A 15,276-nucleotide genomic window follows, 5' to 3' on the forward strand; every position below is an offset into this window, starting at 1 on the left:
GGCTTGATTTCCTTATCACTACCATAATAAGACCTAATACGTATTAGTGCTTGAGGGTTCACAATGTATTTCAGAAGGGTTACCTCACTTGACTCTCCTTGCACCCCACTGAGACTTGATAAGAAGTGCATACCATCAGGGATCATTAGGAATAAAGAAACTGAAGCTCAGAAAAGAAAAGCTACCCACAGTGACAGAATTTGTAGGTAAGGACGCCACAGTCAGGGATGATTGTTTCCTCCCCCCACCAAAAAAAAAAAAATACAGAAATTGGATTAGAAACGGGAGTTTCTTTGAGCCCTAAGCACCTATGTTTATAACGTGTTCTGGTAGGTGATAATCAATTTCTGTTTCGGGCACTTGCTCTTGTCTAGGAGTGGGGGTGGAACCCCTCATTGCCATGAACATCTGTCCTGCTCACACTGCTGGGGCTGACCAGGACAGCCCTTCCCTCACTGGATTTGAGTCTCACACACCCTGTGAGAGAGAGGGGCCGATGCCCTGTGACAGATTAAGTTCTGAGGCTTGGAGCAGTTACGTGACGCGGCCAAGGCCACCAAGCTAGAGGAGGTAAAGTCAGGTTAGGAACCCAGGTCTCTGCACTCCAGAGAATGGGCTGTGCCGAGCACATGCTGAGGTTCGGAGAGCGGGGAAGCATCCATGCTTCAGAGAAGGAAGTCACCCCACAGATACTGTGGGGAACTGAGGGAAGGCAATGCTGAGGTCCCTCCCTGAGGGTGTGGGTGTCAGGCGGAGCCCACTGTTCACAGCTGCACAGGCTCTCATGAGAGACAATGTCCTAGCAAGTTTCATTCACAGAAAACTAGTTCACCTCTACTGCCAGGGTGAGGAGTCCCACTCCTCAACACAGCCAGAGGCCACCTCTTCAGTCCTGTAATGAGGGGCTCTAGGAACCCCTTGCGACCGCCTGCCTTGCTTGGAGGTCTCAGAGGCCCTAATTGCATCTTCTGATGGCAACCACCGTGAGAGCAGGGTGTGGACACAAATCCCACAGACCCAGAGGGGTTGGCTTTTTCCTTCCTCACTCTGAGAAGATCCCTTACTACAGCTAAAAGGCTATTCATGTAGTCCAAAGGTTCCATTCCCGTTCCGTTCCGCACGCCCTTTTCACTGTCCCCAAATGCTTATGACACGGCCTTGAGAGCAACGCAGTGGCAGGAAGCCCAGGCGCCTCCGAGAACCTGAAGGGCTGCAGGGAACCAGCGGCTCGCCGAGCCTGGCGCTGGGCTCTGGGGGGACTCCAGCGCTGGGGGCAAGTGGCGCTCACACCCGGCTGCTCACTCGCCCCACCGGTGGCCTGGGTTTAAAATCCACACGCCCGTCTTTCGGCAGCCAAAGCGATGCTGCCGGGATTGGTGATGACCCCAACTGCCCCGAACCTAGAAGTACAAAACAAACATAGGTTGACAAGTGACCAGAAGAGACCCGGGGAGCATCTGGGCTTCCAACGTCCTCGGTACCGTCCAAGACAGCAAAGGACGCGCGGCTACGGGAGGCGGGAGCCAGGGACGACCGCAGGTTCTCAGAGCGCGAAGCCGCTACCCTCGGCGGTGGCGAGCACATGCCAGCGTTCTCCCCTACGCGGGTCAGGCCTTCGCTGGGCTGGCGGGGGCGGGGCTGCGGTGCTTTAAGAGGCGGCGCAGGCAGAGAGGTCCCAGGCCTGCGAGGGGACCCGCGTCATGGAGGCCGCCCGGGACTACGCAGGAGCCCTCATCAGGTGAGTGCCCCCGCGTCCGCCTGAGCCCCGCGTCCCCCAGAGAACCGCATTCCCGTGCGCTTCCAGTTGCCTTGCGCTCCGCGCCCTCAGGTCCCCTGTGCGCCTCTCCTACTGTACCCCGCTCCCCTCGTCCCCCTGCTGCCCGCGTTCTCTTGCGCTCCACCATCCCGCGAACACACTCATTCGCCCCACTGGTGCCGGAGCCGTCCAGCCGCGCCCGCAGGTAGAGCCCAAGCCCATACCGCGCCTCCTCCCCCTCTTGCAGCTAGGCGCAAGTGCCAGGCGTGGCTCTCCGAGGTGCGCGGGCGTCCGCACAGCAGGTGACAGCGGCGAGTGGCTGCATCTCTGGCCGCTGCTGCAGTCGCTGGCGCAGAAGAGGGTTAGGTCCCAGGAACCCGGAGCAACGCCTCCACGGTGGTCAGGGATTCGGCTTCTGGGGGTTCTGGAAATCGCAGCGGGATCCGGGCGCGGAGGGGCCCAGGCTTGGCCGCTCCTGGGAGCGTGGGCTCTGGTCTCCGAGGGGAGGCTCGGACCCGGCCGGCGGAGCCCGCCAGGTTGGTGGTGCTGGGAGAAGCTTTCCTCTGGCCGGGCCACCGGCTTCCGAGGGCGGAGGCGCTGCCCAAGGGGCTGGGGGGAAGGTAGGGGGACAAGGGGCGAGTGGACCCTGCAGAGGCTTCCCTGCGCTCTGGTGGCCTTGCCACCCGTTGGTGGTTGAACAGGCGACCACGGCTGTTTTCCTGCTTGGGTTAATCTTCATATCTCAACAGACCCAAGCTAATTTGTTGGTAAACTCCTAAGACATGCGTGGCAGCTACTTTAAGGTATAGGTCTAAGACGTGTTTCTCTGAACATCAAGTACCTCGAAAAGGATGGAGAAGCCCTTGCGGGCTTGAAGGTGCGGGCGTTCAGCGGCGCCGGGTCCCACTGTGTATGTTACATGCCGCAGGCAGAGGGACTGCATGGGTAAAAGGAAGGGGATTCCGGCTACAAAAGGCGATCTATGAGCCTCCGATCCCTGGTTCTTAAAGGCGAGCTGTTGTATATACTGCAGGTTAGAAGCATCTTTCTCTTTAAAAACAAGCCCACAGTACAAGTCAGGGCAGTGGCACGGAGATGCTAAGAAACACCTGCATCGTATATGGTCATTAACACACTTAGACCTAAAGGTCAGGGCCCTGTTTCTTTCGCGTTCTTCCAACAGCATCCATCCACAGTCCCAGTCCCAGGAGGTGAGGACTGTTAGCAGTTTGGAATGCGTCCTTCCAACCACTTTTCCAGTGAATTCACAACACACCCACTGTTCCTCCGGAGCATGGGGGAAGGAGGTATGGGCTGACTTGGCACTAACCAATCCTCGTTGGCCTCTGAGCAGGATTCAGGCTGAGCCTGTCCCTGCCTCTGACTATTACAACAGCTCACCAAAATCCAAAATGCATCTGTGTGAGGTCTCCATGAGGTCAAGTGCGGAGTGAAAGTGACTTGCTTATGAGCTGTTGACAAATGAAACACTGGGAAACCTTGAGTCTCCTAGGACACATTCCTAGCTCAGCTGGTCCCAGGAGTGGATGACTACCTGTTAGGGACAAACTGTTGCTGCTGTTCTTTGAAATCTACCCGCTTTCAGGCTGAGCTACTGCCATTGAAACAATCTGTAATTCTCATTGAGGGAAAACACTTTTTCTTCCCTGACCTTCTCTAAAACCCTGTCCAGGCAAAAGAGCCAGAGGCCGGGTCCTACCACGTTTGCTAACTGTGCTCTTGCTGGACTTCTGCCTCCTCTAGGGGTTCCTTAATTTAAACCAGTTCCAGGATGTCATAACTCTGTCTTTATTAGTAAGTAACTGCATTGTGCCAAGGAAGGAACTTAATCAATGTGCACCATTTTTAAAAATCAGGTACTTGTAGGCAATGGTATAACCTTAACCCAGCCATTTGTTAGTTAGCTGGAATCGTAAGGGGCCTCGATCTTGAGGAAAGCAGCCTGAGGTCTCAGAGCAAAGCTCCAGACATCAAGAAGTCAACAATGCATGTTGACTGTCATAGCCAAATCTGCTCTGTTCATGTGTCCTGCCAGTGATAACATTCCTGCCAAAGGCTGATGTTATGGAGCTGGTAAATGCTATCAACACCGTGTGAAATGGCTGCTTTCACAGCTATCCAGCACATCTTTCCTTTCCTTGAACAAGGAACTCTAGGTTTTGTGCTGCTGTTTCAGTGCAAATGTTACCACAGTCTTCTTAGCGACATTAGTAAGGAATTAAGTATTCTATGAGTGAATCTCTCGGCTTTCTGCTTCTTGAATCTAAATTCTTATTTTAATGGAGTTGCAAAGTGGTCAAAGGCTTCATGGTCATGTACTGAATACTTGATAATGTCAAGCCTTTAGATAGCTTGGGAAGAGCTGAACCATGAGCCAGGCAGTCCTTGTCGGGGCAAGTTCATCTGGGGGACAGGTGTGCTCCCAACTGTTATGTCACATCCAAGGGAGCCCTAGGGGAGCCAGGCGGGAAGAAGCCTCATCAAGACAACACTCACTTCTCTGCCTCCTGCCATGGACCCCACAACCCTCTGACGCTGTCCCTACAGCTCAGGGACTCTTCTCCAGCCCTGCAGAGCACTTTCAGAGCCCTCCCTTCCTTCTCTGCATGGCCCTGTTTGACCTCACCACTTCCCTCCTTGGCGTTCCCTGCTGCTCTTGGCTTAGTGACAGTGCTCGGTTGACTTCGACCTCCCTCGAGGAGGAATACAAAGCCTTCCCTTCCCGCTCGTTCCTGGGAGGCATGCCCTTTCACAGCATTCTATGAAGGCTGACTTTCCCTCTCTGCATTTCTCCGAAACCGCCTATTTCCTTAAACAACCTGTTTCCTCATATTTTCCCCGTGAGTGGGTTATTTCCCTTTCTGTTTCATACGGTTGTCTGCCCCCACTTTCACAGGAATTAGGGGCGGCTGTTCTCATGTGGGACGTGTTTAAATGCAGGATCCTAAGTGGCCTTGCTTTTAGGCACAGTGCTGATGGCCAGTGATAGAGATGCCTGTACTCAGTGGGCTGGAGGGGAGCTGGGCGGAGACAGTGTCTTGTTCAGGTAGCTGAAGCAGAGGGAGTGCTCATTGGCACCTGTAGAGTCCTGGTCTACATAGGCCTGGCCTGCAGAACATCTCATTTAACCCCTTTCTGTGTTGCATATGAAACGGTCTTCCTTTTACATAATTTGACCCAGAAATCACTCACTCTCCTCCTTGACAAGAAGGCGGGGGATACATTTCCTGTCCTCAGTGCCCCCAACAGCCTTTCCTCCATTCGCAACCCAGCTCTTGGTTGGGAAATGCTGCAGGTGAGAACAATAGGTTTTTTTTCACGACGATGGCTATCCTGAGGGCAGGTGAAGACAGACAGAGCCAGAAATGCCTGCCAGCCCTTATCTTGTCAGACAGGAAAAGACGGCAGGAACTTGGAATTAATCATCTGAGCCAGGTCACTGGAGCACAGGTGCTTAGGAAGGCGTGAGCATGTTCGTCCAATGAGGAGATGTGGGGCCAGGGCTAACTAGGTCAAAGCTGAGCCTTTGACTACTGGGGCTGGACCTCGCATTAGAAGACATTGACCATGTTCTCCCATTTCTCTGATTTTGGCCTAGCATCTTTAACTCAGTAAATAGACGGCATACTGACAGGCGCTGGATGAAAGCAGGAAATAGACCACCAGACCCCATGAGACAGTTCTAGAAGCCTGGTGCACAACTGCAGTGACTTCCTGCTTTTGGATCAAAGAGAGGCTCTTTCTTGCTGCTAAGTCTGGGCCCTTAGCTCCTGTAGGAGCCACGTCTTCTGGCCAGTGGCTGCACCGCTGGGTGGAAGCTGGAGCTGGGCTCAGACCCTGGTCTAGCACTTGCTGCCCTGACGATTTGCCTCCCCAGGCCTAGGTTTCACTGTCTGTAAGGCGGATCCCAAGGATCGGTTAGGCAAGGCGCTAGCTCACACATACAAGGGTTTGGCATCCAGGGGCGTGCAGACCTTTTTCTCTCCCTCTTGTGGGGGTACTTCAGCTAGTTTAAGTTTCAGCTGCTCTGATGTGATGAGGTGGAGGCTACGCCATGGTTCTCAATGTGAAATGGAACACAGCCCTTTCTTGCCACCTTCTCCCCCAGCTCACTAGGGCTGAGAGTGTGTGCGAATTCCCTGTGGGGTCAGCGCAGGAGTGTTGTTCATGGCATTGTGTAACTGAGAACCCTGCTGTCACTCTTTTAATCGAGGTGACAGTTCAGAAGCTGTGTGCCAGTCCTCGGGATGCGCTGGTACACAGCCTGGCCAGGCGAGGCTCTGAATTACTTGGTGGGTCCCTGGCAAAGGAGGGCAGGTCACTCTGACAGGCCCAGAATCCCCACCCAGCACATTTCCCTTGGTCTTGCCACATTAAAACAAATTATGTAGCAACTTTGTCTACCCAAAAGGGAAAGGCGTTGAGGGCATGAACTCAAAGCACTGCTGCGCTTTCAGCCATAGAGCAGCTCTTCCACACAGCGCTCTGGATAGATGTATATTTGAAGTTCAGAGAATGGATAACAAAACAACGTACTCCCTCAGCCAAAAAAAAAAGTCTTGGCTTTGGACAGACCTGGGATCAGGTTCCATCTTTTTCCCTTATTAGCTGGGCGACTTTGGGGAGCCACTCTGAGCCTCAGTTTTCTCATCTGTGAAGTGGAGCAATGCTTTCCTTGCAAGGTTGTGAGGGTAATTTGTTAATATTAGTTAATATTGAACTGATGGGCATGGTGGCTCATGCCTATAGTCCCAGAACTTTGGGAGGCTGAGGAGGGCAAATCACTTGAAGTCAGGAGTTCAAGACAAGCATGGCCAACATGGTGAAAACCTTTTCTCTACTAAAAATACAAAAACTAGCCAGGCATGGAGGCGGGTACCTGTAATTTCAGCTACTTGGGAGGCTGAAGCAGGAGAATTGCTTGAACCTGGGAAGCAGAGGCTGTAGTGAGCCAAGATCATGTCGCTGCACTCCAGCCTGGGCAACAGAGTGAAATTCTGTCTCCAAAAACAAAGCAAAAAAAATTGAGCTAGTAAGAGCCAAAATTGCTGACACATTGCTGGCCGTGGCAAGTGCTCAGATGCGAGCAGTTATGAGACCCTGATGTCAACCTGGCCATGGATACTCCAGACCACATTCTCACCAATGACCTCGGTCTGGTTCTAGAACGCCACTTTGTTGGTAAGAGACCTGGAGAAAGCACAAACACTCTCTCTTATGGAGGGCTTGAAGCTGGGATCAAGCTGGCAGCATGAACTCAACCCGGCGATTTTTGAGAGCCAGCTTGTTACTCTACTCTCAGGTTTTTTGTTTTTGTGTTTGTTTGTTTTAGAGACAGAGTGTCACTCTTTTGCCCAGGCTGGAGGGCAGTGATGTAATCACAGTTCACTGTGGCCTCAATCTAGGGCTCAAGCAATCCCCTTGCCTCAGCCTCCCAAGTAGCTAGGACTACAGGCATGCACCACCATGCCTGGCTAATTTTTTTAAATTTATTTTTTGTAGAGATGAGGGTCTCACTATGTTGCCCAGATTGGTATCTAATTCCTGGGCTCAAGTAGTCTTTCCACCTCAGCCTTCCAAAGTGCTGGGATTATAGGCCTGAGCCACTGCACTCAGCCAACTATCAGTTTTTTATATAACAATTTGGTAAGTCATTGAATTTTCACTTGGATCTATTTGTAGAGCTTCAAGTTAAACAATATACTATTTAAAATGTATGTGCCTAGAACTAAGATAGGTATTACAGGAAATATAACAAAGAAGCCTTTATTCATAAGGAAAATAAAGCCGGGATAGATGGCTGTGTGTCAAAAGTGCTAAATCACAAGTGACAGGCATTGGCAAGCCATGCACGTGTTCCCTAGGATTTTGGTGTTTGGTGAGTTAATCTAGAAAAACTGCTCTGAGTCTAAAAATAGTGATATGCGTACTTTGTGTATTCTTCAAAGTCGTCCTGAAAATACGCCCTTGGTTTCATTCTCCTGAATGTCCTTGCACGAGCATTTGTCCAAATAGCCTCTGTCTGAGCACCTGCGGTTGGTGGGTGCTCTCCCGGTGAGGGGACACTGCAGTGTCCAGTCCTGCTCTGGGGAATGGGGATTGAATGAGGTCACACGGACAGCGCTATCATGGTGCCTGGCTCTAGGTGAGACCTCACCCTTGCCGATTTCTGGTTACGTTGTTTGCAATCATTTCATTATGAATCTATTTCTAAATGTAAAAAGTTGGCCAGGTGCAGTGGCTCATGCCTGTAATCCTAGCACTTTGGGAGGCCGAGGCTAGTGGATCACTTGAGGTCAGGAGTTTGAAACCAGCTTGGCCATCATGGTGAAACCCCATCTCTACTAAAAATACAAAAAATTAGTTGGGCATGGTGATACGTGCCTGTGATCCCAGCTACTCAAGAGGCTGAGGCAGGAGAATCGCTTGAACCTGGGAGGCGGAGGTTGCAGTGGACTAAGATCGTGCCACTGCACTCTAGCCTGGGCGAAAGAGCAAGACTCCATCTCCAAAAAACAAACAAAAAAAGTCTGCAGTCCTGGGTGAAAACTCTGCATGTTGCTCTACTGGCCCACCCTCTAGTGGCGGCAGCAGGGCACCTGTGTCTCCCCTCCAGGAGTTATTTTTAAATAGCTTCATGCCTTCATGCTTTTTGATTTAAAAGCATGCAATCCTGCATTGAAGGCAGTTTTGCTTTTTTTTTTTTTTTCGGTTGGAGTCTCACTCTGTCACCCAGGCTGGAGTACAGTGATGTGACCTTGGCTCACTGCAGCCTTGACCTTCTGGGTTCATCCGGGCTCAAGCAATTATCTCACCTCAGCGTCCTGAGTAGATGAGAGTATAGGCACACCACCACACCCAGCTAATTTTTTATTTTTATTTTTTTTTTGTAAAGACAGGGTCTCACTATGTTGCCCAGGCTGGTCTCAAACTCCTGGGTTCAAGCTATCTTCCTGCCTCGGCCTCCCAAACTACTGGAATTACAGTCATGAGCCACCATGTCCAGCACATTTTGCATTTCTTAAATTGCTATCAAAAGCTTCATCTGGGAGGCTGAGGCAAAAGAGAGGACTGCTTGAGCCCAGAAGTTCAAGACCAGCCTGGGCAACAAAGTGAGACCTCGTCTCTACAAAAATACAAACTCAGCCAATCGTGGTGGCTTGCACCTATAGTCCCAGCTACTCAGGAAGCTGAGGCAGGAGGATCACTTGAGCCCAGGAGGTCAAGGCTGCAGTGAGTTGAGATCACACCACTGCACTGGCCTGGGCAACAGAGCAAGACCCTGTACCTAAAAGGAAAAAAAAAAAAGGTAAATATTTGAATTAATCATTTGATAAATGTGGACTTACTCCAAAGTGTCCTGTGATGTAAGCCCTGAGGGTCTTTTCCTTTTGTGATTCTAGCCACAGTTCTAAGAGTGGTTTTGCTATTCTTGGTTCATCCTAAGTTGATTTCAGAAACGTCATTGATTGCTGTAGTGACCAATATCACACTTTTGAATTGATTTCCGGCTTACCCTTATTGTATAAATATATAGCTATGTGCATGTGTCTGGGTGCACTGAATTTCTAACTCTGCATAACTACTTCATGGCCACTAGTAATCATTCTTCTGGATTTTTAAAATCTTTAAAACTCATCCATATTTGCAGAACATAACTCTTATTTCTTGTTTGACTTGAATTCCCTAACCATTCCTTCTCAAAGAGTTTTGGCAAGGACTTTGGATGTCTTAGTAAAATAGGAACAAAGAGAGCTGTGTTTTTTGGCTTGATGTGTTACTTGTTTCTTCTCTGATCATATGTGTACACATGTGTATATATAATTTTTAATAATCCCAACCACTGATTTTGTTTCTTTTAGATGCAAATATTAAAAATGCATTATTTCTGTGTACTTTCAAACTTCTTCTGAGACACTCTTTTTAAAAAATTTTAACTTTTCGCCTCCATTTTCAGGCCCCTGACATTTATGGGTTCGCAGACTAAGCGAGTCCTGCTCACCCCGCTCATGCATCCAGCTCGCCCTTTCCGGGTCTCCAATCATGACAGGAGCAGCCGGCGTGGGGTGATGGCGAGCAGCCTGCAGGAGCTCATCAGCAAGGTGCCTGGCAGCCCACACGTCTCCCCTAGTGCACAGGGGCGCCCTGCACTCACACAGGGCCTTGGTCTTGGGCTGTAAGCCAGGGTCAGGACACAAAGGTCAAGAAAAGCAGCACCTCACTGGGAGGGAGCGGGGAGAGAAATTGGGAGTGACTGCTCGTGGTTATGGAGTTTCTTTTTTTTTTTTTCTTCTTCTGTTTTTGAGACAGGATCTTGCCATGTTGCCTAGGCTAGCTTCAAACTCCTGGGCTTAAGTGATCCTCCCACTTCAGCCTCCCAACTGCCTGCCAATTTCTTTCTTGGGCGATGAAAGTGCCATAAAATTGAGTGTGGTGACAGTGATCCAACTCCGTGAGCATACCAAAAACCACTGCACTGGACACTTTAAATGAGTGGATCGTATGAGACGTGAATCATACATCAATAAAGCTGGTATTGAAAGAGGAGGAAAAGAAAGAAGGAGAAACAACAAGTTAAACTCATCAGACCCTCTCTTGGCCTCAGAGATTCTGAAGGCAAAGTTTAGATGAAAATAATCAAGGGGAACATTACATTTCTGTACCATAAAGAATTTAGGTACAGAGACAAATACAATAAATAGTCACCAATGGAGAATGTCGCTTTGTTTCTTTGACAAGGGAGGATGCAGGGAAGCAGCTGACTTTGGAAGTCTGGTTTTGGTTATAAAGGCCAAGATCTAGAACAGTGTCCTAGACCACCAAATAAGGAAGAATCCCAGCCTCTCAGAGGGGCATAACTCAGACTCAGGCACCCATGGAAACAAGAAACAAGCATCCAACATGCGGTGTCTGAAGCAAGAGAGACACTCGGCTACGCACACGAGGCTGCAGCTCTTACAGTAGCATACGTGTAGGAGTTTTCTTTTTATTCATCTAAATAAGCAGATAATCTTAGAAATTATAATTATTTAATGTAACCATTATCTCATGTATCTTAAGAAGACAGATCTATTAAAAATCTTAACTTCCTGACTGCATACAGTGGCATGTACCTGTAGTCCCAGCTACTCAGGAGGCTGTGGCAGGAAGATTGCTTGAGCCCAGGAGTTTGAGGCTGTGATGCACTGTGATTGTGTCTGTGAATAGCCACTGCACTCCAGCCTGGACCACATAGTAGGTCCCCATCTTAAAAAAAAACATTCTTAACTTCCCTGTTTCTGAGCAAAGACTGAGTCGTAGACACCAATCAAGGTTACCTTTACCATTAAAATTTTATCAAAACCCACATTTTTGAAAATTATAACTTAATAAATGTCATTGGATAGTCACATGGAAGCATTTGGCTTCACTCCATTTCTCTGATGTGTTGCACACCTAGACTCTGGATGCCCTACTCATCACCACCGGACTGGTCACCCTGGTGCTGGAGGAAGATGGCACCGTGGTGGACACAGAAGAGTTCTTTCAGACCTTGGGAGACAACACACATTTCATGATCTTGGAAAAAGGACAGAAGTGGATGCCGGTAAGTGAAAACATTGTCACCCAAACAGCTATTGGGTAGATTTCTTACTTACAAAAGTACACACCCTACTTGGGTGTGACTTGTCCACTTTCTAAATACGCACTTTGTATTCACCTAACAACAGGATCCATTGCCCTCAAAGGTATTCTTATAAGTGTTTCTAGGAAACTTAGTCTCCCTGTGAACTTAGGCTATTTGATATAAAGGAAATAATTCTAAGGAACAAGCTTTGGCCAGTGAGTAGCTACAGATCCCATGAAATGCATGGAATCAACCTGGCAACTCTGCCAATTTGGAAGGCTGGAGAAGTAAACACCATCAAGGAAGGTAGGGAGAGTGTGTGCATGAATGCGCATGTGAATACGGAGATTTAGAAAAGTAAAGAGACAGAATGAAGCCTGCTGTCTCTGGGAAAACTATAGATGATATAGCTTAAAAAACTTTCCCATTATAAAACACCTAAAAATGTAAAGCACAATATTAAAACATCTTTTCACATAATAAACTGATATCCAAGAAAGATAAATCCTCAGTGGTTAAAATTTTGTGAGGCTAGCATCCAGAGAGCAATGCAAACACTGAAGCTGGCAGATCCACAGGCATCTCCTCCGGGGACCCTTAACCTGTGAGTACCCACTCACTTCAGGGACAGATGCAAGGAGGACAGGAGACAGCCTCCAGCTGACAGAAAGTCGGGGGTGAGATTTGAAGATCTGCCCAAAGCAGGGAATCTTAGAGCTCTCTCCTGGGAATTTGGCCTACAAGCTGCCCTTATGAAGATTTAGGCACTGCTGAGTTCCAAACCCTAAGCTGAGAGTTTGGTTTTCAGAGATCTGGGGGAGTAGCATCAATGGAGCGGTTTGCTTATTGGATAATCTTTGCTCCAGTCCTGTTTCCAGGGTTGATAATGCCCCAGGTAACTAGCAGGAGCATAGGCAGATCCCCTTGGAATGAACGTCCATCCTGGCCTCAAAGAGTTTTCATTTCTAATGTTTTCACAATGCAAGTTCACAGTCAAAACACAGAACGTAAGGACTCAGGCACCACATTCATGAGAGTAAGCAGAAGCAATAAAGTCAAGCCTGCCAGGACTGCAGATGTTGGAATCATCAGATACAGAGTATATAATTACTGTACTTAAAATGTACATAACTAATGTATGATAACAAATGCAAAATTATGCACCATGGTGTGTCTTGTGCATACAAAGGTTAGAACAAGCAGACTCTGGCAGCAGATCTCCAGAGACTCAAGTTTAGATTCTCATAGTGTATGTGAAGTAGTTATATTCTCGGCTTAAATAGTTTAGTGTCTGTTTAAAAAAATTTTTTTTTTAAGAAAAATAAATAAAAGAAAAAGAAAGGCTCACACATGGCTAAATTTGACTGGCTAAATAAATAAATAAAATGCTCAAAGAAACATTAAAAATAACCGAAAGTAAGAATAGTCAGGAATTCAAGACCAGTCTAGGCAACATAGCAAAACCCCAATCTCTACCAAAAAAAACTTTTTAAAGGATTAGCTAGGCATGGTGGTACACACTTGAAGTTCTCCCTACTCAGGAGGCTGAGGCAGGAGGATCACTTGAGCCCAGGAGTTGGAGGCTGCAATGAACTATGATCGCACCACTGCACTCCAGCCTGAATGACGGAGCAAGATCCTGTCTCCGAAACAATAAAAAATAAGAAAACACCAGCCGGGGCAACATGGCAAATCCCATCTCTACCAAAAAGTACAAAAATTAGCCTGGCATAGTGGTACATGCTTGTAGTCCCAGCTACTTGGGAGGCTGACATGGGAGAATCACTTGAGCCTGGGAGGTCAAGGCAGAGAGTCATGATTGCACTATTGCACTCCAGCCTCGGTGACAGAGGGAGACCCTGTATCAAAAAATAAAAATAAACTTAAAAAGAACAAGAGACAATAAGAACTGACTAAGCAGGTTTGAAATAGAATTTTTGGAAATGAAAATTGTAACAACTAAAATTAAGTAAATGGAGACTCAGGTTAGACAGAACTGAAGGTAATGATCAAAGATCTGAAAGATGTTTCCTCTGATGTAACACATAGCAACAGGGGTGGGGAACACAAAGGATGTGAGAGACCAGACTGAAATCTAATATCTCTCTTTTTGGCATCCTCAGGTAGCGAAGGATTTTTTTAAAACAAGACACAATGCACAAGTCATTAAAAAAAAAAATAGAAATCAATTCATTTAAGAATGTTGTTCATCAAACGACACTATAAAGGAAGTAAAACAATAAGCCATGAAATGGGGAGAAAGTATTTTCAACATCACCTGATAAAAGATTAGTATTCAGTAAATGTAAATAACTCATATAAATCAATTATGAAAACAACAAATAATCCAATTTAAAAATGAGCTAAAAGAGGTCACACACGGTGGCTCCCAGAACTTTGTGGGGCCAACGTGGGAGGATTGCTTGAGCCCAGGAGTTCAAGACCAGCCTAGGCAACAAAGCAAGACTTTGTCTCTACTAAAAATAAAAAAATTAGCCAGGCATGGTGGTGCACACCTGTAGTCCCAGATACTTGGGAGCTGAGGCAAGAGGATTGCTTGAGCCCACGAGTTTGAGGTTGCAGTGAGCTATGATCACACCACTGCATTCCAGCCTGGGTGACAGAGAAAGCTTCAAGGAAAGAAAAGGAGGATACAAGAGACAGAGACAGGCATCTCCAGAATAAACAGCGATACCATTTTATACCATTAGATTTAGTATTGCTAGACTTCTTGATTTTTTTTATTTTTAAGATACAGGGAGCCAGGCACGGTGGCTCACGCCTGTAATCCTAGTATTTTGGAAGGCCGAGGCAGGCTGATCACCTGAAGTCAGGAGTTCAAAACCATCCTGGCCAACATGGTGAAACCCCATCTCTGCTAAAAATACAAAGATTAGCTGGGTGTGGTGGCACACACCTGTAATCCCAGCTACTCGGGAGGCTGAGGCAGGAGAATCACTTGAATCCAGGAGGCAGAGGTTACAGTGAGCCGAGATCATGCTACTGCGCTCCAGCCTAGAGACAGAATGAAACTTCATCTCCAAAAAAAAAAATTAATTAATGAGGACCCCAACAGCTTTTGTTTGTGTGGGTTATATCAATAGATATTTGGGTGTGTGTGTGTGTGTGTGTGTGTGTGGTTTTTTTTTTTTTTTGAGACAGTCTCTCTGTGTCACCTAGTCTGGAGTGCAGTGGTGCCATCATGGCTCAAGTGATTTTTGTGCTTTAGCCTCCCAGGTAGCTGGGATCACAGGTGCACACCACCATACCTGGCTAATTTTTGTATTTCTAGTAGAGACAGAGTTTCACCATGTTGGCCAGGCTCGAACCCCTGACCTCAAGTGATCCACCTACCCTGGCCTCCCAAAGTGCTGGGATTACAGGCGGGAGCCACCACACCCAGCTTATATCAATAAATTCTGTAGACAACTGACAATCAGGAGTTCTCAACTGCAAAGACTTTGTCCCTTGGAGGACACTTATTAACATCTGAAGACATGTTAGGCTGTTACATCTAGTGGGTATAGACCAGAGATGCTACCAAACACCCTACAATCCACAGGACAACCCGACAGCAGAGATTTATCCAGCCTCAAATGTAAGTAGTGTCAAGGCTGGGACACTATAAGCTATAGATAGATATAGATATTCCCAGTAGTCAAAATTGGTTGTTTTTGATTTTTGGTTTTTGGTTTTTTGAGAATGAGTCTCACTCTGTCACCCAGGTTGGAGTGCAGTGGCACGATCTTGGCTCACTGAATCCTCTGCCTCCTGGGTTCAAGTTATTCTCCTGACTCAGCCTCCCAAGTAGCTAGATTTACAAGTGCCTGCCACCATGCCTGGCCTTTTTTTTTTTTTTTTTTTTTTTTTTTTTTTTTTTTTTTTTTTTTTT

General features: G+C 47.6%; 1 protein-coding gene across 4 annotated transcripts in view; it reads left to right on the top strand.

The window, feature by feature from the left end:
* The first annotated feature begins 1,639 nt into the window (after positions 1-1,639).
* CIDEA (cell death inducing DFFA like effector a) overlaps positions 1,640-15,276 on the top strand; it is a 23,404-nt gene continuing 9,767 nt past the window's right edge. The window contains exons 1-3 of one of the 4 annotated variants that reach the window (XM_032293414.1): positions 1,640-1,738; positions 9,735-9,879; positions 11,217-11,363. In XM_032293414.1, the coding sequence (XP_032149305.1) occupies positions 1,701-1,738; positions 9,735-9,879; positions 11,217-11,363 (330 nt within the window). In that variant the 5' untranslated portion in view covers positions 1,640-1,700. Of the gene's footprint in view, positions 2,293-7,366; positions 7,424-9,734; positions 9,880-11,216; positions 11,364-15,276 lie in introns of those variants that run through there. The other 3 variants (XM_032293415.1, XM_032293417.1, XM_032293418.1) reach the window with 3 other exon arrangements.

The sequence above is a fragment of the Sapajus apella genome, unplaced genomic scaffold, assembly GCF_009761245.1.
Source record: "Sapajus apella isolate SASKATOON/1434 unplaced genomic scaffold, GSC_monkey_1.0 scaffold29, whole genome shotgun sequence".
NCBI classification, from domain to species: Eukaryota; Metazoa; Chordata; class Mammalia; order Primates; family Cebidae; genus Sapajus; species Sapajus apella.